The 26,600-nt window shown below is 40.5% G+C and overlaps 1 protein-coding gene across 4 annotated transcripts in view; it reads left to right on the forward strand.

Annotated features, from left to right (window-relative positions):
• Positions 1–26,600, forward strand: part of ZSWIM5 (zinc finger SWIM-type containing 5) — a 245,432-nt gene that overhangs the window by 187,313 nt on the left and 31,519 nt on the right. For all 4 annotated transcript variants that reach the window (XM_081488694.1, XM_081488693.1, XM_081488692.1 and 1 more), the window contains 9 exons: positions 967–1,323; positions 5,841–5,989; positions 7,458–7,608; positions 15,242–15,421; positions 20,741–20,917; positions 23,203–23,349; positions 23,852–23,989; positions 25,377–25,637; positions 25,852–25,987. In XM_081488694.1, coding sequence (XP_081344820.1) covers positions 967–1,323; positions 5,841–5,989; positions 7,458–7,608; positions 15,242–15,421; positions 20,741–20,917; positions 23,203–23,349; positions 23,852–23,989; positions 25,377–25,637; positions 25,852–25,987 — 1,696 coding nt within the window. The remainder of the gene's footprint in view (positions 1–966; positions 1,324–5,840; positions 5,990–7,457; positions 7,609–15,241; positions 15,422–20,740; positions 20,918–23,202; positions 23,350–23,851; positions 23,990–25,376; positions 25,638–25,851; positions 25,988–26,600) is intronic.

Genomic DNA, 26,600 nt, shown 5'->3' on the forward strand with positions numbered 1-26,600 from the left:
AGTTGTTGGGGGCCTATGAGGCCATTTCAGCACACTTGTTGAATCTTGTCTCATTCCTAAATGGCACTTGGAGCATGTTGAAGGTAAGAAAAACATGGTACACTTACAGGATAACATGCTGGTAGGGGCTAACCTCATAGCAGGTGTTTATAGTTCAGCTTTTTTCCTGGAAGCTGAGATGTCAGAGCCATTGTGATATGTAATGAAGAAAGTGCTGCAGTACAATTTTATTCTAAAATTTCTAAACAGTGTAGAGGCCAGCTAGGGAAGGTGCCTCAGCCATAGAACAGTAAGCTGAAATTTGTTCACATCTTTTATCTCAAGGCAGAGGAAGCTTTGTGACTTGGGGATGAGTTGGAGGGATGCAGTGCTTGTAAAACTAAACAAGAAGTCCTTGAAAGTATGTAGTGCATTCAGGCTCACTCATTGTTAAAGCACTTGAGTCCCCAAGCACCACAACGGGCTTCTTGTTGCAGTGGTTTCTCTTCTTGCAAAGCATGGGCTTTAGGGCGTGTGAGCTCTGGAGTTGTGACATGCAGGCTTAGTTGCCCCACGCATGTGAAATTTTAGTTCCCGGGTCAGGGATCAAACCTGTGTTCCCTGCATTGGCAGGCAGATTCCTAACCACTGGACCATCAGAGAAGTCTCTTATTCAAGCTTCTTTATTAACCTTTTTGAGATTATGAAAAAAGATACGAAATGTTCCCCTAGGAGAATGTACATATGTACAAACAGAAGTTTTCTTATTAGTTCTGGAGGTCCATAGACTTCAGGGTAAGGATTCTTTTTCTAGATTGTGTGTTCCTTAAGAGCTATACCTAGATTTCACTGACCTTTGACAAAGCCTGCTGTGTATGTGGGAGATACTCAGCAAATAGTTTCTGAATTGATGAACTGGAATGCAAAATGAAAATCTTCAAGTTTCTTACTAGAGAATCTCTAAACCTGTCTTCTTTGTTTCCTTAGGCTTCCATCTCAGTGGCACAGTAACTGAACCAGCCACTACTTCTGAACCAGCAGTGACTTATAAAGTTGCCATCAGTTTTGATCGATGCAAAATCACCTCAGTGACATGTGGCTGTGGGAACAAAGACATATTCTACTGTGCTCATGTGGTAGCACTCTCACTCTACAGGATCCGTAGACCAGATCAAGTCAAATTGCGTCTTCCTATCTCAGAAACCCTTTTCCAGATGAATAGGGACCAGCTACAAAAGTTCATTCAATATTTAATCACGGCACACCACACTGAAGTTCTTCCTACTGCACAGAAATTGGCAGATGAGATTCTGTCCTCCAACTCTGAAATCAACCAAGTAAATGGTAATTGTACAATATTTTTGTTGCTAAAATATCTATTTTGTTGCTTTATTGCATGTTTAGAGGTTGGGATACTTTTGCCATTGTAATCACTTAACTTTAATCAGTTTATTCTATCCAAACTATTTATTAACTCTGTTTCTTAAAGCCGTCCAACTGACCACCTCATAAAGTTTGGGTGAAAATGACAGAGGATGTTAGAGTTATAAATTAAACCAGTTTGTGGACTTCATGTGTCCATATAATCCTTGCCTCTATGAGCCTGGAATATTCAGGAGTGAAAGAAAACGTAAAATAATTAATGCCATTCAGTGAAATGAAATGGATATCAGAATTCCTTAACATTTCAGGATCCTGCATAGCACCATGGTTATTCTAAAGAGTGTCTGTTTGCATTGTGTTTATGAGCTATATAATGGATGGAGAGAGATATGGTGTTCACTTATTCATTCAAGAAATGTATGTTGAGTACCTGCTCTGTGCATGTGATAGTGCTGATTGTTGAGGGCATAAAACAGATATGGTTCCTGTCTTCAAATATCTGACAATCTAGTAGAAAAGACAGCTAAGTCTGAAGTAAAGGCTTGCTTTTGTTATGAAGCCAGGTTGTAGATAATTAATCATAGGAAACTGTTGAAGAATTTTGAGAAGAGAAGCTATATGAGCCAATTTTTCATTTTGTTGGTTAGGTCCTACTATGTTCCAGGCATCATACATGAGAATCTTATGTATGTTTATATATGTTAATTCATTTAGTTTTCAGAACTGCCCTGTAGGGTAGATATTATAACCATTTTGTAAATAAGGAAATTATTTATAACCTAGGCTCACCTGACTTCAGAACTCAAGTTTTTTATACCTCTCTATACTTCCTTTCTATTTTTAGAATATAACTTTGGTATTAGTGTGAACAAGGCAGTGAGATTAGGTTAACAGCCTGTATAATACTATGATCTATGTGCTAAAGGGCCTGCCTTTCCCAGTTGCCCAAGAGAACTAATCAAGTCCTACATACAACCTCACCACTTCTCAGAAATAAAGATAGGCAGACAAGCTTCCAGGAACTCTTGCTGACTAGCGGAAATAATCTTCTGTTTCTTATCCTCAAAGTTGTAGTGTTTACATGATGCATGCATGCATGCTAAGTCACTTCAGTTGTGTCCGACTCTGCAACTCTATGAACTATAGTCCACCAGGCTCCTCTGTGGGATCCTCCAGGCAAAAATACTGGAGTGGATTGCCATGCCTTCCTCCAAGGATCTCTTCCCGACCCAGGGATCAAACCTGTATCTCTTAAGTATCTCTTATGTTTCACGTAAGAGGGTTCTTTACTACTAGCGCCATCCTGGGAAGCCCGTTTACATGGTAACTGAGCTCTATTTGAGAGATAACTGTTAAAGAGTTTCTAAAGGGGCTTCCCTGGTGGTTCAATGGTGAAGAATCACCTGCCAATGCCTCAGTGGTAAAGATTCTGCCTGTCAATGCCAGAGACACAGGTTCCATCCTTGATCCAGGAAGATCCCGCATGCCTTAAGCAACTAAGCCCATGTGCCACAACTGTTGAGCCTGTGCTCTAAAGGGAGCCGCAGCTACTGAAGCCCATGCGCCCTAAAGCCCATGCTCCACAAGTCCACACACCTAAGCTATAGAGTAGCTCCCACTTGCTGCAACTGGAGAAAAGCCCATACAGCAATGAAGACCCAGCACAGCCAGAAATAAAGTAAATAAATAAATAAAAATAAAATTATAAAACTCTAGTTCCTCTTCACTTTCTGCCATAAGGGTGGTGTCATCTGCATATCTGAGGTTATTGATATTTCTTCTGGCAATTTTGATTCCAGTTTGTGCTTCATCCAGCCCAGCATTTCACATGAGGTACTCTGTATATAAGTTAAATTAGCAGAGTGACAATATACAGCCTTGATGTACTCCTTTCCCAATTTTGAACCAGTCCATTGTTCCATGTCCAGGTCTAACTGTTGCTTCCTGACCTGTTGTTACAGGTTTCTCAGGAGACACATAAGGTGGTCTGTTATTCCCATATGTTTAAGAATTTTCCACAGTTTATTGTGATCCCCACAGTCAAAGGGTTTTGCATAGTCAATGAAGCAGAAGTAGATGTTTTTCTGGAATTCCCTTGCTTTTTCTGTGATCCAGTATACTGTGCTAAGTCTCTTCAGTCGTGTCTGACTTTTTGTGACCCCATGGACTGTAACCTGCCAGGTTCCTCTGTCCATGGCATTCTCCAGGCATGAATACTGGAGTGGGTTGCCATTTCCTTCTCCAGGGGATCTTCCTGACCTAGAGATTGAACCAGTATCTCTTACATCTCCTGCATTAGCAGGCAGGTTCTTTACTACTAGCACCACCTGGGAAGCCCTTCTATGATCAGAAGGATGTTAGCAATTTGATCTCTGCTTCTTCTACCTTTTCTAAATTCAGCTTGTACATCTGGAAGTTTTCAGTTCACATACTGTTGAAGCCTAGCTTGAAGGATTTTGAGCATTATCTTGTTAGCATGTGAAATGAGTGCAGTGTAGTTTGAACATTCTTTGGCGTTGCCCTTCTTTGGGATTGGAATGAAAAGTGACCTTTTCCAGTCCTGTCCTATAGCCACTGCAGGAATATGTATAAAAAGTACTTAGACACTGTCATGTAGGAAGCACTCAATAAATGGCTGTTTTTAACAAATATTGAAGGATGAAAGTATATTTGTTTTTCTTTGCCACTTTCAGTTTACAGAAGTAGTATAGGGTATATTATTTGCCCACCTGGGTTTTAAATCTAGATGGTCAATAGGACATGCATTTGTTCATTCTATAAATTTTAATTCAATGCTATAATGATCCAGACACTGTGAGGTACAAAAATGAATCCCTACTCTACTCGTTAAAAGCTTTAACGTAGTTGGGAATATATGAGACATGCCCAATTCTAAAGTAAAACAAAATGCAACAGGTCTTTAAGAGAAGTAATAATAAAGTACTAAGAAGAGAGTTACTACATTACTATCATGCATATGAGTATGAAGGGCATACTTTTGACAGGTGAGGTGTATGGGATATATGGTGAATTCAGTGAGAGCCCCTCCTGCCAAGTAAACTAAGTAGGATGTGAATTTTGGCAGTGTTAGCCTCTCTGTATACTTATTTTATGGTTTTCCTTTCTCATTGCAGCCCAGACTATAGAGCTGAGGCAATACTGACAATGAGAAGTAATGCTTTTTGGCCAAAGAACAGGTTGTGGGGAAAGGAAGGGAAGTAAAGGGAAAAGCCTAAGTTAAGTCATCAGGAAATGTCATTGACTTCTGGGTACACTAAGTTTCTAGTTGAAACATACCACAAGTATAGGAAAGACAAGGCTAGAAATGAAAGGGCCTGAACAGGGAGGGCCCTTTATAAGGAATAGTTTATCACTGAAGACTTCTGAGCAGGGAAGGGATATGATCAGAACTGTGTTGAGAATAACACATTTGAAGAAAAGTAGCATATAGCAGATTCCATAAATTGGTTGCTCCTAGTGTTAATTAGTATTTGTAGAGTAAATATGAATCCTGATTTCCTGGATGATAAGATGCTCTGGAAAAGCATAGCAGAAGAGCACCATTCTCTGCAGACCTGGATTTCATTTAAACAAGGCTTTCTTATAGGAGGACAGGAAGAAAGGTAGATTGACCGATGAACCGACATGAATTTGTAACCAATTGCACGACCACACATATAGAGTATTGACTTATACTATAAGACTATATTGACTTACAGTCTTTTGTCACTTGGAGACAGGGTTCTAAAAATTTATCACAGGACTTTGTCTTTGCGAAAGTGAGAGAAGAAGATTCAGTTTTCATTCCACAAATATTTCTCAGGTGCCTGTCACATTACCAGAACTGTGTTATAGATGATTCAACTGTGAGCAAGGAGCTGACAGGCTACTAGGGGAGAGGGATGTGTAAATAACTAACACTGTGTTTTAAGTGATGTCATTGAGGTGAGCCCAGGAAGGAAAGATATTCTGAGTATAAATTTATAAAATTATATCACCCTGTATATAACCCTGCCTGTGCTTTAGGTAGCAAGTTTCCAGAAATTTAGAATCGTTGATTCCACTTGATAAGCTACAATTTTACAGTGAATTTTAAAAAGAGAAATTTTTATTTTCTAAGAAAGTATTTTTTTAATTTTAAAATAATATGTGTGCTTTAAGATTTATTTTAAACTTCAGAGAAAAAAGAGAAGAAAAATGTCTTTCTCCTAGGGGAAAAAAATACATCACTATTTTCGTGTTTGTGCTTTTTTACCCCAGGATGATATTTGTAGACCTTGGGAGAGGATACAACTGAGAGTTTAGTGAACGTGAAACTAGCTCTACTCTCTTACGTTTATTGAAAACCACACGATTGAGAAAGTCCAGATTAAGGCAGAATGCCCATCTGTTTCTGAATATACTCATGTAGGGCTGCTCCTGCTGAGTGTGGAGTATAGGCACTCAGGAGATTGATTTCACCATCCTGTTCCTCGCAGGTGCTCCTGACCCCACAGCTGGGGCCAGCATTGATGATGAGAACTGTTGGCATTTGGATGAAGAACAGGTGAAAGAACAAGTGAAGCTCTTTCTCTCCCAGGGTGGTTACTATGGCTCTGGAAAGCAACTCAATTCAATGTTTGCCAAGGTAAGACATGAAAAGATTTTTTTTTCCTTAAGTAAACTGGGCTCACCACACTACCGGCTTCATGCATTGTAGCTAGCTCACTTGACCTACCTGTACTGAATGCTTGAAAACTACTTGGGGGAAGGGGAGCTGAGCAGAGCAGACCAGAGCAGGTTGCATCCAAGGAGCCCTACTGCCTCACCCTGGTCCTCCTCTTCCTCTTGCTCCACACTCTCCAAATGAGTTTGCATTCCTGGGGGATTAGTAATGAAACTACCTCCCCCTGCCTTGAATCCAAGGCTGCCCAATGAGGCCTTAAAGAGACTTAATATTTTCTTGTTTTTAAAATATTAACTTATTTATTTGGCTGTGCCAGGTCTTAGTCGTGGCATGTGTGATCTAGTTCTCTGACCAAGGGTTGAACCCTGGCCCCTTGTATTGGGAGTGCAGAGTATTAGCCACTGAGAAATCCCAGAAACTTAGTATTTTGGAACTGGGGGCTCTCACGGGAGGCTTTCTTTCTTTTCTTTCTTAACACCTTTGGTGAAATATAATTCACATATCATAAAATTAACCCATTTAAAAAATTGTACAATTCAGTGGGTTTTAGTATATTGACAGACATGTACAGCTATCACCACAATCAACTTTAGAACATTTTTCATTATCTTAAAAAGAAACCCCATTCCCTTTACCTATCACTCCCCTGTTCCCCATGCCCCTCTTCCCCCAGCCCTAAGCAACCACTAATATACTTTCTGTCTTTATAGATTTCCCTATTCTGGACTTTCCTAGGAATGGAATCCTATAGTATGTAGTCTTTTGTGACTGGCTTTTTTCTCCTGGCATAGTATTTCAAAATATTTAAAAACATACATCCATGTTGTAGCATGTATCAGTACTTCATTCCTTTTTATGGCCAAATAATATCCCATTGTATGGATACCACACATTTCATTTATCTGTTTGTCTGTTGATGGACATTTGGATTGTTTCCACGTTTAAGCTGTTATAAATAATGCTTCTATAAACATTCTTTTTTTTTTTTTTATAAACATTCTTGTACAGTGTTTCTGTGTGGACATATATTTTCATTTCTCTCTAGGAATGGAATTAGTAGGCCATATGGTAGCTCTATGTTTAATCATTTGAGGAGTTTCTCGACTGATTTCCAAAGTGGCTGCATCATTCTACAATCCCACTAAACAGTGTATGGGAGTTCTGATTTCTCTATATCCTTGCCAACACTTATTATCTGGCTTTTTTATTCTAGCCATCCTTGTGAGTATGAAGTGGTATCCCATTGCACACAGCAGGCTCTCTTGATACATGCAGAGAACTTGCTTAGAGAAGAAGAGGCCTTCTTTTTGGCTCCTTGGATATGCTATGCTTAGATACTTCATCTTCTCCTCCCCCTCCTCCCCTTCCTTCTCCTCCTACTTTGTTATGATGTACAGTCACCAACCACCTGCCCCTCCTTATGTGTCAGGTTCGAGAGATGCTGCGGATGAGAGATTCCAATGGAGCCAGGATGCTGACACTAATAACTGAACAGTTTATGGCCGACCCACGACTCACACTGTGGAGGCAACAAGGAACAAGCATGACAGATAAGTGCAGGCAGCTCTGGGATGAGCTAGGTAAGTCCCCATATCTCAGAGAAGTGCTATGTCTATCCTATGAGCTTGTCCCCAGCAACAGTGTTAGTGAATACTTGTCATTAGTCATTACATAGATCTTGCTAAGTGAACTTTAGCCCAAATGGTGGAAGATTTAGCTTCTACAGAGGCCACCCAGAGTCATTTTGAACTCACTTATATTTCTTCCACAGCCTTACGTTTTGCTACTGACACCAGCGTTCTATTCCAGATATTACCACACAGAAGCCTTTAGTGAGAGAAAACCTTTTGCCTTGGCTTCTGTCTCATGGCATTAGCTTGGCTCTCCAAATACTTACTATTCTCACTTTTCTCGCATTCCCTGGGTCTGCTTTTCTTTATCATTTCCAGCAAACCTCTTAGCCATCCATTTCTAAGCCTTGAGCCCTGGACTTCTATTTTTCTTTCCCTATTCTCCTTTGTTCAGTTCAGTTCAGTCGCTCAGTCATGTCTGACTCTTTGCAACCCCATGGACTGCAGCATACCAGTCCTCCCTGTCCATCACCAACTCCCAGAGCTTGCTCAAACTCATGTCCGTCGAGTCAGTGATGCCACCCAACCATCTCATCCTCTGTTGGCCCCTTCTCCTCCCGCCTTCAATCGTTCCCAGCATCAGGGTCTTTTCTAGTGAGTCAGTTCTTCACATCAGGTGGCCAAAGTATTGGAGTTTCAGCTTCAGTTTCAGTTTCAGTCCTTCCAGTGAATATTCAGGACTGATTTCCTTTAGGATGGACTGGTTGGATCTCCTTGCCGTCCAAAGAACTCTCAAGAGTCTTCTCCAACACCACAGTGCAAAAGCATCATTCTTCAGTGCTCAGCTTTCTTTATAGTCCATCTCTCACATCCATACATGACTACTGGAAAAGCCATAGCTTTGACTAGACTAGACGGACCTTTGTTGGCAAAGTAATGTCTCTGCTTTTTAATATGCTGCCCAGGTTAATCATAGCCTTTCTTCCAAGGAGCAAGTGTCTTTTAATTTCATGGCTGCAGTTACCACCTGCAGTGATTTTGGAGCCCAAAAAAATAAAGTTTCTCACTGTTTCCCCATCTATTTGCCATGAAGTGATGGGACTGGATGCCATGATCTTAATTTTCTGAATGTTGAGCTTTAAGCCAACTTTTTCACTCTCCTCTTTCACTTTCATCGAGAAGCTCTTTAGTTCTTCTTCACTTTCTGCCATAAGGGTGGTGTCATCTGCATATCTGAGGTTATTGATATTTCTTCTGGCAATCTTGATTCCAGCTTGTGTTTCTTCCAGCCCAGCATTTCTTATGATGTACTCTGCATATAAGTTACATAAGCAGGGTGACAGTATACAGCCTTGACATACTCCTTTCCCTATTGGGAACCAGTCTGTTGTTCTATGTCTGGTTCTGACTGTTGCTTCTTGACCTGCATACAGATTTCTCAGGAGGCAGGTCAGGTGGTCTGGTATTCCCATGTTTTTCAGAATTTTCCACAGTTTGTTGTGATCCACACAGTAAAATGCTTTGGTATAATCAATAAAGCAGAAGTGGATTTTTTTCTGAAACTCTCTTGCTTTTTCAGTGTTCCAGCGGATGTTCGCAATTTGGTCTTTGGTACCTCTGCCTTTTCTAAATCCAGCTTGAACATCTGGAAGTTCATCGTTCATGTACTATTGAAGCCTGGCTTGGAGAATTTTGAGCATTACTTTGCTAGTGTGTGAGATGAGTGCAAATGTGTGGTAGCTTGAACATTCTTTGGCATTGCCTTTCTTTGGGATTGGAATGAAAACTGACCTTTTCCAGTCCTTTGAGAACTCTTTTTTTTTTTTAGTATCATGACCTCAGAGTTACCGCTGTGGTGATCTCTTCCTCATCCTCTTTCGATTGTCTCATTTCCAGCTGCTGCCCTATGACCATTTCTACTGAAAAAAATCTCCTAATCACCTCAAACTCAAGACATCCAAAAATGAAATCAGGCCTTCTATGAAGAAAGATTCCCCTGAACCTGGCATTGGCACCACCATTTCTTATTCGACGAAACTTATTGTCAAGCACTCATTTTTGTTTCATTCCCTACATCCAGTCACCAATATAATTTGATTCCTTGACCTTTAAAATGCAATTTAGTGTCCATTCACACTTTTTATTTCTCGTCATAACTGGTCTGATTGAGGGCCTTGGGACTTTTAGATTAAATTAGACCTGTGGCCTTCTGAATGGCCTCTTTGTTCAAGATTCTCCTCATTAAGATCATCTTCTTTAGTCATTATTTATCTTCATCATCCCCGTTTCAATGACAGTTTTGCAGTGGTGATACTCAACTCCCCTCCCTGTTTGCAGAATCCTTCATACTCTGAACTTACAATCCAGTCACGGCCCCACTTTGGGGTCATACTAGAAAAGTTGTCTATGGCATATTCTGAAATTTCTAATATAGCTTCTCCATACTTTCTCCACCCCAGAAAGCAATGACAAACTTTCCTCTTGTACAAAATAGCACCAAAAAACCACTACCGCTTGGGATTTTAGTGAATTCCCCGAAGCATATATTAATACATTATAGTCTTAGAGCTAAAAGCTTTGGGGAATGAGGCTTAATGATTCAGACTTTACATGGTTACTTTGGGGCTGGTAAGTGTGGGGTTTTGGTTTGAGTGCTGGGGCTTCATATCACCTGAGGCACTATAGCTTTGGAGTTTTCATTAATAATGAACAGCTACATTATTGAGCATTATGTGCCAGCCTCTGTGTTAAAGATTGTATGCATGTTTAATTCTCATAACAATCCTGTGAAGTAATTGTGTGTTTATTGCAAAGAAACAGAGACACCTCTGGTTACTTCTGGATACAGAATGAAATAAAGAAGTATAGAAAACTGTCTCTCTGACACAATCACATTTTCCAAAGTACAGGAATGTTGAACTATTAATCTAATGTTACTGGTCCAACCACTTGTGACCAGGGTCACATAACATAGCGCATGGCAACTTGGAAACAGCTTCCCTCAGAAGGGATTGTAGGCATGGACCCTTCAAGGGTAAGACATCAGCATCTCCATATGTTTAGGTGAGAGAAATGGAGCTCAGAAAGTTTTTGTTCTGAGTCACACACTAGCAGGTGGTGGCTCTAACACTGGAGCCCCAACCTGTCCAACTCCAAATCAAGCATCCTTGTGCAACATCTCCCTCAATTTCACCTCGTTATGTACTGTTTTCCCCAAAAGTGCATGTTTTTTAAGAATTTGAAATTAGCCTTCAGAGCATCAGGTTTATCTGAGGCCTGAATCTCTTGGGAATAATTTCTGTGACAATCGCAGGATTGTGTTGTGGATTTGGACTTGGCCTTTGGGCCTTAGGTGAAAGGAAGTAAGCAGAGCATGACCCCAGTGCCTCTAAAGCTTTTCTTAGATACTTAGATTCATTATGAAAAGCTCTTGGATGTGACATTTTCATATCTAAGAAATTGCTGTATCAATCTTCCAAGAAACTCTCAGCATTCCGCACCGACCGCTATCTATGATCTTCCCAGAATCACCAGGGATACTTGTTAAAATAGATTGCTGGGCCCTGTCCCCAGAGTTTCTGATCTTGTCAGTTGGAGTAGGACCTAATAATTTGCATTTCTAACAAATTCCCAGAGGATGCTGGTGACGTTCTTCCAGAGACCACAGTTTGTAAAACACGGCATTATTGGGTCAGACACTAGAGCACGTGCATTCATGCCCCCCGTCCCGACTACTCTGAGGGTTCCTCACTGGTCAAAAGGCCTGCTCCTCGGGGGATGGTCTCAGCACGGATAGTAGGAATGGGAGGAGAGGCCTCAGTACCTTCAGTTTCTGAACGGGAGATAACAGAAGCAGCCAGGCATGGTTTTCTTATCTCCCCACGTCTGTACACATATGCTTTTTTAAAAAAAATTTATTTATTTTAATTGGAGGATAATTACTTTATAATACTCTGGTGGGTTTTGCCCTACATCGACATGAATCAGCCACGGATGCACATTTTTAAAAATTTTCTTTTAAAACCTATAAAGTATCTCTGCTTCCATAAAAGACCAGTCTTTACATATTTGCTCCTGTTCCTATGCCATTTCCTTTTCTCAAGAATTTTGCTCCTGCAATTACTCTTTTCTCTGGTATCATTAATTTCTCCCTCAATACTAGGTCAATTCCATCAGAATACAAATATGGTCTAATATTTTCAGTCTCATAAAGTGCCTTTGATTTTCCCCTCCTCCTCTAATCACTACCCCATTTCTCTTTTTTCCTTCAGAACAACACTTCTTGAAAACCTTGTCCCTCTTTCCATTTGCTTACCTCCATATGCTCTCTTGAGCCCACTGCAGTCTTCACTGCTCATTGCTGTCACCCTACTGATAAGTAGCTCTGGGTAAAACCACCAGTGTCTGCCATATTATTCTCTGTTGTTACTTTACTTGACCTCTTAGCAGTTTTCAATAAAATTGACCATACCCTATCCCTACATTAATTTTACAAGAACCAGCAAACAGTGTAACACAGACACCATAGGAGAAGAACTACTATGTGAAGAAAACAATTTTTTTCATGAGGTTTATACAGGCCTTTAGGATTCTTAAATTCTAAAAGTTGAGAAAGTAACTTTTATGATCTGAATATTTGTGCATCTTTCTTACTGCCACACTGTTCAAAATTTTTTACCTCCTGTATATTAAGGATTTCTTACCACCTGGTGTTCACAAAGGACACTTTTAATGATAGGAATTCACAGTCCCAATAGTATTAAAAGCTGACATCCTAGATTACAAAAATTTTCTACCAAAAGGAAAAAACATCCAATAGACTACAAATATTCAAAGAGACTACAATGATGTCTCAGCATTTTTGTTTTCATTTATGTCCTTCCTCCTGTTTTGGTACATACTCTCCCGCCATTTCTGTGCTTAAACAACTCCTATTTATCTCTTGTTCTTCAAAATGAAGTAATACATGTACACAGGTTAAAATGTCAAATGGTTCTACAAACTTTATATAAAAAGCAGTATTCCTCTACTATATTCCTTCACATTGTCAGTTCCTACTTCTTAGAAAGAGCAATTTTTAATTCTTTTAGCTGCTTTTTTCTAATATGCCTCCACATTTCTAAATGACTGTTCTTTCTTAATTTTTTAAATTATAGATTTCTCTTTTTCTTCCTACAATGAAAGATGAGAACTTACCTCTCTTAAGGTCATACCCTTAGGGTTCTTTCCCAAACAGCCTTTCTCATTCTTTTCAATGTGCATAGGCTGAGAATGTTTCAGATCTTTAAGTTTTACTTCCTTTTTGATGAACAGTTCTGTTTTTAAATAATTTCTTCTTGCATTTTACTCTAAGCAGTCAAGAGGAACCAGGCTGCTCCTTCAACACTTTGCTTAGATATTTCCTCAGCTAATCTTATTACTCACAAGTTCTACCTTCCACAAACACTAGGACATGAACTGCTGCTAAGTCGCTTCAGTCGTGTCCGACTCTGTGCGACCCCCTAGACGGCAGCCCACCAGGCTTCACCATCCCTGGGATTCTCCAGGCAAGAACACTGGAGTGGGTTGCCATTTCCTTCTCCAATGCATGAAAGTGAAAAGTGAAAGTGAAGTCGCTCAGTCGTGTCCGACTCTTCGCGACCCCATGGACTGCAGCCTACCAGGCTCCTCCGTCCATGGGATTTTCCAGGCAAGAGTACTGGAGTGGGGTGCCATTGCCTTCTCCAAGGACATGAACACAATGTCTCAATTATAAGACCACCAGTCTTCTCAGAACCAAGCAGGGAAAGAGGACTGCGTGGTGGGGGTGTTCATTTGTTCCATATGTATATTTTTCTTAATCCCTCAGTTTTTAGTATGGAAAACCTACCCTCAGCTTTGTGTAGTATTCCCAATCCAGAGCTTCTGTGAATCAGTCTTTCCAGTGAGTAAAGCTCTGGTTTTCTTCCAGGAGAGGGAATGAGCTGGCACTGAACTACCTTGAATATTTATGCCTGTTTTTATCTCTCCACTTTTGTTTTAATAAAGTATCAAGAGGGAGTGGTGATAAACATACATGTTTAGTTAGCCATTTTTAACTAGAATTAACTCATGTTTATTCTTCGAGGACAAACTCAAATGGTGTAACTTTTCCTGACCCCATGTACAGAGTTAATTGTTCCATCATACCTATTCTCATAACACTTTGTATATGGCTATAATAGTATTTACTGTGCTTTATTATAATTATTATTATTTGTGTATGTGTGTGCTCAGTCGCTCAGTAGTGTCTAACTCTTTGTGACCCTATGGATTGTAGCCCACCAGGCTCCTCTGTCCATGGGACTTTCCATGTGAGAAGACTGGAGTGTGTTGCCATTTCCTTCTTCAGGGGATCTTCCCAACTCAGGGATCAAACCTGCCTCTCCTTTTTCTCCTGCATTGGGAGGTGGATTCTTTACCACTGAGCCACCTGGGTTACAATTATTATAAGTTAGGAGTCACTCAATTTGACTCCTAACTATAATCCTCTTAAGAGCCATCATTATACAATATTTAATACTACAGTATTATATAGTATAGTTTCTTTTTCATTGTGGATTTGAAAAACTTATTTGAACCTATAGAAATGAATTTTTATCTTCTAGTTAGTACCTGAAATTGAGGCTTAAATGGTCTTTTAAAACATTCTTATTTGACTTTAAGGGGTCTTGAAATAGTGTCTGAATATACCTCCATCCATAGATGTAGCTCCATCCCAAAGGATGTTTAACTTAAGACACTCTGCAGCCAGGTTTTATTGTTAACTTGAGATTGAGAATATTTCTGGCTCAGCCACATAACCAACTTTGAAAAGAGGAAGCGGGTTTGCTTGAGAAAAAGGGTGGTGTGATAAAAGAAACAGTACTTACTGGTTATGTGGGATATGTGATACTCTGCTATAGTGACAGAGAAGATCCAAGAATGTGATAGTTTTAAGTCATCATAACTGATCAACAGTATCAAAATCCAAGTCCAAATAAATTATTTTCCCTGGAAAAAGGAAATATAATTCCACTACATGCCAAGTAATATGCCAGGCTCTCTACATTATGATCTCAGTTTTACAATTGAGGGATTTGAAGCTCAGAAAGTCCAAGATCAACTAACCAAAACTTGAATCCTTTTCTGAGCACCTTCCTTCTTACAGTAAATGTCCTTGCTCTGTGCTATTATTGTACCCTGAACATATCTTTATCTTAACGCTTATCATATTCAAATGACACTGTGTTTATTTTTCTATCTTCCCCCACTGGAGAGCTCCTCAAGGGTAGGAACGGTGTCTTATTCTCCAATACAAAGTCTTGAACAAGAAACATTTATTGAGATAAATGTTTGTTGGACTGTAGATTTGAGCTCAGAATTCAAGTCCGAATCTATCTTGTTCATCAAACACGGGCACATATCCAAATATCAAGATAGCTACTCTGCTTTAAGAAACCTTTGGGAAGGAAAAATAAGCATTTCTGAAAACTTTAGCAGATTTGTTTTTTTATATTGAGAACTGATGTTTTGGAAACTTTTCCTACCAACTAAAAATAGAAGAAAAGAGTAAACTAAAATATTAAGGCTTAGACATACATCAAAGGAGAGATGTCAAGGATGTGGTTGCTTTCTCTTCCAGGGGCCTTATGGGTGTGCATCATTTTAAATCCACATTGCAAATTGGAAGAAAAATCCTGTTGGCTGCAGCAACTGCAGAAATGGAATGACCTGGATGTCTGTCCCCTGGAGGATGGAAACTATGGACATGAGCTGCCCAACATCACCAATGCACTTCCCCAGAATGCCAGTCACAGTTCGGGTGAGCCAGATGTCATTCTAGGGTCTTGGTGCCTGGAACTCCAAAAGGTCAGAGGTTAAAGCCCTAGAACGAAGGTGGCTGGACAACTTTTGGACTGTCAGAATTGTCATCCTAAATAAGAAAAGCCTGTCCTTTGTTTATCTTGAAATGCCAAACCTTAAATAAGGGCAAGCTTTTTATCTTTGACATTGGGGATGCTGTCCTTTTCTACTCTGGGTGTGTCCTTACAGTGCCCAGCATAAATTCCTAGAACCCTCTGCATGAATCCTCTTTACCCTTCAAGTTCTTCATGACTCATGGATCTTGGCCTCCATTGGGGTTGGTTTTATCTCAGAAAACTTACCTCAAGGGAAAGACGGAATACCTGCAGAAAAAAAAAAAAAAACACTTTAAAAAATGTCCTGACAGCTGCTTTTCTTACTTTTCTCTGTTTTCCTCAAATTTTTATATAGCACATATCTGGGGGGAGGAGGCAGGGGCCATCCTTCTAAGATACTGCTTACTCTTGCCCCATTTTAAGACAAATCCAATACAGTGATACTGTACCTTCTGCCTTTTGAGCCCACTGACCAGATATTACTGGGCAGCAGCATTCACATCAGCTTTAGTTCATCTAACTCAGGCCATGTGCTGGTAGCAATTGATTGCTCTTTAGCCCATGGGGATCCTTTACTGGTAGATTTTATCAAACATTGATTTTACATGTCTTCCCTTTTATTGTAAGTGATAAATATACTGATATTTTTAACCTCAAGGAGGAAATCACTTAAATTATTGTTCTTGCTTGGTCTTCATCTACTGTTCCATAATTGATTATCAGTGTATTTAAGGCAACCAAGGTAATGAGAAATAAAAAGGCTACAACTTTGCCACATGAAGCTCCCCTTTCCTGGGTAGCTTATCTAACCTCCACAACATAGGAATTCATGCTTTTAGTATTGGCTTTGGATTGGCATAGAGAGAATCAAATGCTGCATATAAACACATGCCTCCAGTCTGGCAGTTTCTTTCTTGTATATTAGTTTGGTTATTTGTTGTTACTGTTCCTTTTTTTCTTTTTTTTTGCAGTTTTGGGTCTTCATTGCACATAGGCATTATCTAGTTGCGGTGAGCAGGGGCTACTTACTCTTTAGTTATGCTGTGCAGGCTTCTCATTGTGGTGGCTTCTCTTGTTCCAAAACTTGTTACTGGTTCCTATTTGAGGATATTGTTTCCTGTCAAGTTTTCTCAGGTCATGACTGATTTATCACCCATGTATGTTTACCTTTGGGCCTGATGGAGCAGTAGGCATCCTGCTTACTCTTCACTGCCATTTCTACATCATTATCCTACCCTCCTTCATAAAATACCCCCCAGTTTTAAAGTTGATGCTGTTAAAATATGCTGTCTGCTACCCTCCTGGTTTTGGTCATTTTTACTTCTGGGTTAATACCCCTCATTCCTTGAAGATTTTTGGCAGTTGGCTCACTAACACTACTCTCAGTCCCTACTTCTGTTGTAATTCTTGATCATTTAAATAGCCACATAGATGGTACTTCCAGTATTTAAGCCTCTGAGTTCTTTGACCTCCTCTCTTTTAATAGTCTATCTTTCATGTATGTGTGTTAATTTTTGGCTGTGCCTTCTCTTCATTGCCGTGTGCGTGGTTTCTCTAGTTGTGACGAGTGGAGGCTGCTCTCTAGTTGCAGTATACAGGCATCACACTGGGATGGCTTCTGTTGTAGAGCATGCACTCTCGGGTTCTTGGGCTTCCGTAGTTGTAGTGCACGGGCTTAGCTGCTCTCAGGCATGTGGGGTCTTCCAAGCCAGGGATCAAACTCGTGTCCCCTGCATTGGCAGGTGGTTTCTTAACCACTGTACCACCAGGGAAGTACCAATAGTCTATCTTCTACATAATTTAGGCATGCAACCCCAAGGTCATACCCTGAACCCTTTCATTACCAATAACTGCTCCTTCTTTACAATCATAATTTCAAGCAGCTCTAATTACCACCACCAGCCTTACTAGATTATTTTCTCTGTTATGCCTATTCCAGTAATTCCTGGACCCACTAGGAATTTTGATCCTGTCACTTTTTCATTCTTGTGGTACCCTCATTTTCCTCCTTATCCAGATTAGATTCCTTGGTACATCATTATAATCACTACCCTGTAAACAACTCCCTCTTTCCCTTAGTTATAGTCACATAGCAAAACCTTAACCTTAGTAATTCAGTCTGACTTTCTAATTACTCAGTGCTCACACTCACACAGTGAACACATGACCATGATAACTGGTCTTATTTAAGTTCATGACCACTAATCTCAAGTGAGCCCACTATACTGTCCATACATCAGCTACATTTCTCTAGTCCATGCTTCCTTTCACTCTTCTAAATTACTGTTTCACACTGTCTTTTCCTTAAAACTTTCTATACTTTCTCCCCTTCCTCACTTGCAGCCTAGAGCCTTGCTTCTTGTTCACTGAGAATATAGAAGCAATCAGAAGAGAATCTCCAAAACTCTGTCATCACATCTGCCTCTGTCTATGTCCATCTACTCTGTCTGCCTGTTCCACTATTTTTCTTTGTGCTTTTGTCTAAGTCCAAGCCCTCCATTTGTTCTTAAGAACCTATTCCTTTTCTTTTATCTAGGAATCATGCCAGGAATTATCTCCTCTCTCCTGCATCACAGATTTTTGTGGATTGTTCCTAGGAGTATACCAGCACACTGTTTTATCTTTCATCTGAAACAAAACAAAAAGACATACTTGCTGACCCTACATGCCTCTCCTGTCCACCACCCTGTTTCTCTGAGAGAGTAGAAATAAGCGGTAGAATTAAGAAAAATGCTCAAAAGAATGTTATATATTTATTTCTCTGCTTCTTCTGCTCTTATTCTCCCTTGAATTCACTCTAGTCAGGCATCCATCCCTCCAGTAGTGAAACAGCTCTTGTACTGGTCACTAACGCTAACCACTCCTAAATCTAGTTCTCAAGTCAGAATTTACTTGACCTATCAACAGTATTTGTTACTGCTGGTCACTCTCTCTTTCAAACACCTTTTTCATCTTATTCCATGACACTGTTCTCTTGGTTCTCCTCTTCACTGGCCCCTCCTTCTCAGTCTCCTTTACTGTCTCCCCACCACTTCCCAACCTAAAATTCTACAGTACCCAGGGCTCAGTCATCAAACCACTTCTCTTTCTGAATTTACTCCCCTGATAACTGCATTGTTTTAATAATCATCTATATACTAACAACATTCTAATTTATATCTCCTGCCCAAACTTTTCCTCTCAACTCCAGACTTACATGTTTAACTACCTTTTCGATATTGCCTCTTAGATATTAAAAGACATCTCAGTAGGATTTCTTACCTCTCAAGCCCCACACAAACCTGCTCCTCTTGTGTAGTCTTCCCTATCTCCCCATATGGCAAGTCTGCCTTAAAAACGTTGGAGTCATTCTTGATTCTTCTCTTTCTCACTCAGATTTCCCAGATCTAATGCATGGGCAAATCCTATTACCTTTGCCTTTAGAACATATCCAAAGTTCATTTACTCTCATCACCTTTACTGCATATTACTCTGAACAGATTACCATTATCTTTCACAAATTATGGCAGTGACCTCCTAACCGCTTCTGCCTTAAAGTCTGTTCTCTATGCTGCTGCAAGTTGTCAAATCAGATCATACACCTTCAACAGCTCAAAGCCCTCCAATGGCTTCTCATCTTTCCTCATGGCCTAGACGGCCCTGCACAATCTGGTTCCCTCGTATCTCTCTGACCTCATCTCCTGTGCCTTTCTGGCTTGCTCATTCTATTCTAAGTACACTGGCCTCTGCCCTGCCCTCAAACACTTCAAATATGTTCCCACCTCAGCTTAGCACTTGCTGTTCCTTTTGCCTAGAATGTTCTTTCCTTAGTTATGTCTAAGGCTTGCTCTTTAGTTCCTTCAGGTCTCTGTTCAGATGTTACCTTATTAAAGCCCATGTGGCTCAGATGGTAAAGAATCTGCCTGCAATGCAGGAGACCCAGGTTTGATCCCTGGGTCAGGAAGATCCCCTGGAGAAGGAAATGGCAACCCACTCCAGTATTTTGTCGTTGTTCAGTTGCTCGGTCGTGTCCGACTCTTTGCGACCCCATGGACTGTAGCACACCAGGCTTCCCTGTCCTTCACCATCTGGAGCTTGCTCCAACTCATGTCCATTGAGTTGGTGATGCCATCTGACCACTTCGTCCTCTGTTGTCCCCTTCTCCTCCTGCCTTCAGTCTTTCTCAGCATCAAGATCTTTTCTAATGAGTCAGCTCCTACACACCACCCTAAAGAATTGAGCTTACTTTGTCTGCTGTTTCCCTTCAGCTCTTTTCCTGAAGAGAGATGGTTTGGTAGGACTCCAGTGAGAAAACAATTTAATTAATCTTTTGTCAGCCTCAGGTTTTCTTATTGGAGAACAAGGTTGTAAGCCTGCAGATACTAGTGTGATAAAGATACCAGAGGGCTTATCCTGGTGGCTCAGTGGTGAGGAAACCACCTGCCAATGCAGGGGACACAGGTTCGATCCCTGGTCCAGGAAGATCCCACATGCCGCAGAGCAACTAAGCCCGTGTGCCACGACTACTGAACCGATTCTGTAGAGCCCAGGAGCCACAACTACTGAGCCTCTGTGCTGTGACTACTGAAATGCGAGTGCCTAGAGCCTGTGCTCCACAGTAAGAAAAGCCACCACAATGAGAAGCCTGCTCACCACAACTAGAGAGTACCCTCTGCTTGCCACAACTAGAGAAAAGCCCACACAGCAATGAAGATCCAGCACAGCCAAAAGAAAATGAATAAAGAAATAAAATTATTTTAAAAATTAAAGATACCAGAATACACAGGACTGCAGCTCTTCTTCAGCTTTTATATCAATGTGACAGAAGTACTTAGTCTGATATGGGTCATACTGTAAAAGAAACTGGTTATGGGTTGACCAAGGATATTACCTCACTGCTTATCTTTTCTTTTGGCTTCTGTAGAAGCAGTTTGAATCCTTATAATTGAGCAGCTGAGCATCACTATCCCTCCTCTCTCTCATGTAGCTCTGGGTCCTAGGAGAAACTGGTCTTCAGTCATAGATCTATGTAGAAAGGTTCTTCCCATAGAGGGCAGGGACACACTAAAAGCTATCCAATAAAGAAGGAACACAATGAACACCCAGACAAATGGCAGAGTGGCTGCTCTCACTAACTATACACTGTTCTTCTGCCTGTCTTCCCACCATCCTGAAGAAGACACAGGAGTTAGATCTTCAGATTACCCATCACTGAACTGCTGCTTTTTTTTTCCCTTCCCCAGATTCTTTATCCAGACCAAGACGGACAGTGTTCACTAGAGCCATCGAGGGCCGTGAACTGCATTGGCAGGACAGCCACTTACAGCGAATCATCAGTAGTGATGTATATACAGCTCCTGCCTGCCAGCGGGAAAGTGAGAGGCTACTCTTTAATTCCCAAGGCCAGCCACTGTGGCTTGGTAAGTGTACTTATCCTACTCTAAGAATTTCAGAGCCCAGTCTCATCTCATGTCAGGCCTGAGTGAGCCATCTACATAGGTACCAGCAACACAACTACCCTTTGGACAGTCTTCATCCAGATCTTCTGGGGCCTTGACTAGGCCCTCAGGGTATAGCCTGAGCCATTTGTATATGTTCTCAGCTGAAGTACAGTAATCTCAAACAGAGGGATTTCTGTTGTTTCCTGAGTTTGGCTGGGGGAAGAGCTAATAAATCTGAAGGAGTACTAATAAAACCATTAGACATCAGTTCATAGACTCTTAGTCAGCACTTGCTGAGCAACATTAGAATCTACTCTGAAATTACATGTTTTGCTAAAAAGGCATGAACTTTGAAACTTAAATTGCTCTGTACTGGTAGCTCAGACACTGTCTGCCTTTGTCACCAAGTTGTCTTCCTTTCCTCATTGCTTCCTTTATCATCACAGAATAAAGCTGTTCCATCATGAGTTTAAACTCTCCTCTGGCCTTCTGTGAGTCTATTCTTGACTTTGTTACAGAATGCATATTCCACACTACACACTTATAAAATAATATTCATTCTCTGAGTCTTAAAACAACAGCATACATTTTTATTATCATCTCCTAATTCCCTCCCTCTGTCCCTCACTCCATGTCTTTGTCTTCCACAAGATCCTGCTGAATCTGGTTATGTGCCTATCTCTCTCTTAAAGTTTTTGGCCAAAATCACTGTACGTCACTACCTGAAATTCCCACTGATTATTTTTCCTTTTCTCTGATCTAATACTTTTAAAACATAAACCTAAAAAGTGTGTGAAAAATACACACCCCATTATAAACAAAGATCCAAATCAAAACAACACTGAATTATCATGTTTCAGTTGTCAAATAACCAGGAATTTTTTAAAAGAAAGATAACTGGTTTTGGTATAGGAGAGGCTACATTGGAGATAGTAATCTCATATACTACTGGTAGGAATGTAAATACTTACTGCATTTCAACAACACTTATCAAAAGCTTTTAAAATAAATTCATAGCCCTTGATCCAGGAATTCTACATCTAGGAATTTATCCTGAGCTATAATTAACTAAGAATGTACATAAAGTTACGGGTTTATTAGAGCATGAACATATAACATATAGATGAGAAGAATTAAAAACAGTATAATGTCCAACAATAGGGGACTGATTAAGCCAATGGATAGTACACATATTTAGTGGAATGATATGTAATCATTTTTTGTATTATGGAAGTATATTTAATGGTACGGAAAAATATTTACAATGTATTATTAAGTGGAAAAACCTAGTTATAAAACAATAATTATAATACCCCATTTTTATTAAAATTAATTAGGAAAGTCTAGAGATACATATTTTTCATAAAAATATGAAATTAGAAATAATGGTTATCTCTGATTTTTATTTTCTATTTTATCTGCATTTTCTATAATTATTTCTATAATTTTTAATTCATTCCCCATTTATAAGTGTTTGGTAGTCATCCATTATGCCTAAGGTAAATCCAAACTTCTTAGAATGGCATTCAAAGCTCTTAACATTCCAGACTCTACCTTCCCAGGCTATCTCCAGCCACATAACCTAACTCTACACAGAACTATTTGCCATACTCTGAAGATGTTATCTAGTATACTTTTTATGCTTTTACTTACATGCCTTTATTTATGTTTTTTTTTTTTGTCAGGAATGCCTGTCCCTGTTTATCTGCCTATTTAAAAGATTACTTGCCCTACAAAGCACATAGCTCAGATATTTTCTTTCTGTGTATATTTCTATCAAGTCATTTTTTTTTAAACTGTTTTATAATGATCTTTTTATGTATCATTTGTGAGCTCTTTGAGGACAGTGACTGTTTCTTATACATTTTTGTAGTTGCTTTGCCCAGCATGCTACCTGGCACATAATAGATTCTCAGGAAACAGGATTAATAAACAAGTGAGGGATTTTCCTCTATAAAAGCAATTTATTGCTGCATTTGGTTCCTGAGGTTCGTGTTCAGAAAGAGGTATAACATTTTATTATCCTAGTTCTTTGCCCCTCTCTACACCAAACCACTACACTGAGGCTATAGTGTATCTCCTTGGAGGTAGTACCTGTGATTTATTCAATTTTATATCCCTAAAAGATAAAATACAATATCTGGTACACAATAAATGTCAGGTCAAATTTGAGGACCTGAACTGAATAGTCTTCCTTTGTCAAACACAAATTTTCCTGATTTGAAAATTTAATTCAATCAAAATATCTTCTTCTCATCTGATAGAGCATGTGCCTACAGCCTGTGCTCGGGTTGATGCCCTGCGTTCCCATGGTTACCCAAAAGAGGCCCTCAGACTCACAGTGGCCATTATCAATACTCTCAGGTTGCAGCAGCAGCGGCAGCTGGAAATCTACAAGCATCAGAAGAAAGGTATAGTGATCAGGAGCCATCTCAACTCCTTAGGCTGATGGGGTTCTCAGGGACTACAAGGCCCAGGACTTAATTTTCATTCAGTTTCCTGGTGTGGCAGGGGCTAGGGGATTCCAGGTCATTCTACCTTCTGTGTGGAATCCCTCTCTTTACCTCTGTAAATCTCAGTTTTATTATCTGTAAAATGGGAATAATAATGCTGGCCTGCCTCTCACACAGGACAGTTGGATCCACTGAGATCTGGTATGAGAAGACCCTTTTTAAACTGTAAAGCTGTGTCTACATATGTGTGCTATCGGCAGGCAGCCTAAATGCACACCACATGGCCTCATAGTGGCTGATGAGCTGGTGACCAGTCTCCTCAACCCAAGGCAAGCTTTACTTTGAGTCTCAGGGCCACCGCCTGAAAGAGACTGATGAGGAGACTTATGAAGAGACCAAGCAGGGACAGAGAGCAGTGTGTCTCTATCCTTCTCAAAAACTTTGACCTGCTTATTTCCAGAACTGTTGCAGAGGGGAACCACAACCATCACAAACCTAGAAGGCTGGGTGGGCCACCCCCTGGATCCGATTGGCTGCCTGTTTCTCACCTTGACTGAGGCCTGCCGCCTGAATGATGATGGCTATCTGGAAGTGTCAGGTACAGGGGTCAGCCTGAGGGAAGCCCAGACTCCCCTTCGGAGCCCTCTTCTTTTCCATGACAGAGTCTGTTTTACTCCTCTTGTTCCCTTATCTAAACTGGACCTCCCCCGAGTGGTTTCTTTGGGATTGCTCCTTTCTTATCTTCCTTCCCCCTCTGTGGACTGGCTCTGTCCTGTTCACCCATTTTACCTTGCCAGCCTCAGCTTTCTTTTGCTCCTCTCACTTCCCTACCTTGTGAATGTCTGAAGAGTAATCCAAAGGGAACAAAAAGGGCCAGAGGGATTTGAGAAGTAAGAGGCCAGGTCCTCAGAACAGTCTGGAAGTGTAAAAGAACTTGCATCAGCAGTGTGTGTATCCCTTGCAATTACATAATACTCTCATGTTTCCCTTGAACATTCTCCCTGGTGGTGGTTTTGTACCAATTTTACAAAAGAGAAATAAAAGGGAGGTAATTTAGTAGAGTCTCAAGTTAACAAGGACTTGAGACAGAATTGATTCTTTTTTCCTTTATGCTATCACTGTATTGTAAGCATGCATATATTACGGTATTTAGCACACTGCCTTAAAATTTGTTTACAAGTAAGTATCTCTACTAGCCTTTCAAGTTCCTGAAAACAGCACTTAAGGCAATAACTCTCTTTTAATAGTCTCCCTTAAACATTTACCAGATGGATAATGGGAGAAAGGAAAGAAATTATGACTCTGGCTTTTAGATCTATGCTCTCCTCCTGAAACTTAGAACCCAAAGGTGGAGCATAAAAAGTAACAATAACATTAAAGTTGCAAACATCACAAAAGTAATAGTTTAACTGGATGGATTCGGATATCTCTGGGTAGAGATACAAGAGGTAGCTTCAATGCAAGACAGGGCTACTGTATCTTCCCTCTGATCCCCTGAAGAAGGAATCATCATCCTTGGTCTCTTTCATCTCCACAATGACACTTACATCTTGAGAACCTGAGGTTGTACTTGGGATTTATTCATCACAGACATTTAGCTCCTTACATATACCGGGCAATGGAGATACCTAAGGCAAAATGATAAAGTCTCTTTCCTATAAGGTTCTTACATTCTAATAAAGAGACAGACACAAAAATAGATCATTGTAGTATTACATAACATTCTAGCAGACTAGTATGACTGTATTTTTTTCCAGCTGGCCTAGCCAGTTCATATTTTAGGAAGGAGTTAATCTTTAGAACCATGTATAACATTTTTTAGTACATTTTTATTTTTTATTTTCAGTATATTACTGTTCTGGTGTTTGATTTAGCTTCTTTGTGTTAGTTATTGACCAAGCTGTATCCCAAAGTGTGCATTGGTGGGAGAGGCACAAAGATCCATGGGACCTGACCTAACAAATCTGGTGCCCTGTTGTCCTCAGATATGAATGAAAGCAGACCCCCTGTGTACCAGCATGTGCCTGTGGCTGCAGGCTGCCCAAACAGCAGTGAGTCCTACCTGTCATTGGCCATGGAAGTTGCTCTGATGGGGATAGGTCAACAGAGGGTGATGCCTGAAGGCCTCTACGCGCAGGACAAGGTGTGCCGTAATGAGGAGCAACTCTTGAGTCAACTCCAGGAGCTGCAGCTGGATGATGAGCTAGTGCAAACACTGCAGAAACAGTGTATCTTACTACTAGAAGGTAAGTAGAGAAGGGACTGTTGGCACAGAGTCTTAGGCATTTGACTCTAGGTTCCCCTCTCTAACAGAGCACAGGTACAGCAACATTTCTGACTTTAAAGTGTAGTGAAGGTTCCCGTGGCTAGCAAACACTTGTGGGATCCTGGAGCTCAAGTTCAGGCAGGCAAATAAAAGCATACAGATAAACAACTGGCTGGTTTATCTCCTTCCTGCAGGAGGCCCCTTCAGCGGTCTGGGAGAAGTCATCCACCGAGAGAGTGTTCCCATGCACACCTTTGCCAAGTATTTGTTCTCAGCTCTGCTGCCTCATGATCCAGACCTGTCCTATAAATTAGCCTTACGTGCCATGAGGTGGGTAGCCTTTTCCCAGCCCAAATGCCTCCACCAAAGCAGAAGTCTCTCTGTTTGTCTCACTTTCCTCTCTTTTCCTCTTTCTGTGTTCTATTGGACCTGCCATTGGCCTGCCCTAAAATGGTTCAGATATTTTCATATGATCTAGGATTCCTAGCTAGTGACATATTTGTTCCCTGGCTGCATTCTCAGTGAGTTGTTTGAAGAAGCCTCTGAGATTTTAACAGATACAGAATATCCAAGGCCTGAGTCTCTTTGTTCCAGGGCCAGTTTGGCAGCTTCCTTCAAAGGGTTTGAGCCCTTCCATATGTAACTGAGAAATGGTTCCTGGGCATAGGTCACCAGATACATCTGGGGAAGTAGAAGTAAGTCTTTCTATATCAAGACTTGAGAACAATGAGCTATGGGCATCCTGTCTCCAAACAAGAGTAGAATCCTTGGTTCAGGCAGGTAGTCCTCTAGGATGCAGCAGACCATACAGAAGAATTTAAATCAGACTATAAGGCTGAGAGAGAGCGCCTTAGCTTGACCAAAAAGGACTGCTGAGGATTACTTGGCATATATTTCTTATACTTTAACAAATAATCTTATGACTTTTGAACTGTTTTCAGTA

The sequence above is a fragment of the Giraffa tippelskirchi genome, chromosome 5 (genome assembly GCF_054371585.1).
Source record: "Giraffa tippelskirchi isolate mGirTip1 chromosome 5, T2T-mGirTip1v1.2.pri, whole genome shotgun sequence".
In the NCBI taxonomy this organism is placed as follows: Eukaryota; Metazoa; Chordata; class Mammalia; order Artiodactyla; family Giraffidae; genus Giraffa; species Giraffa tippelskirchi.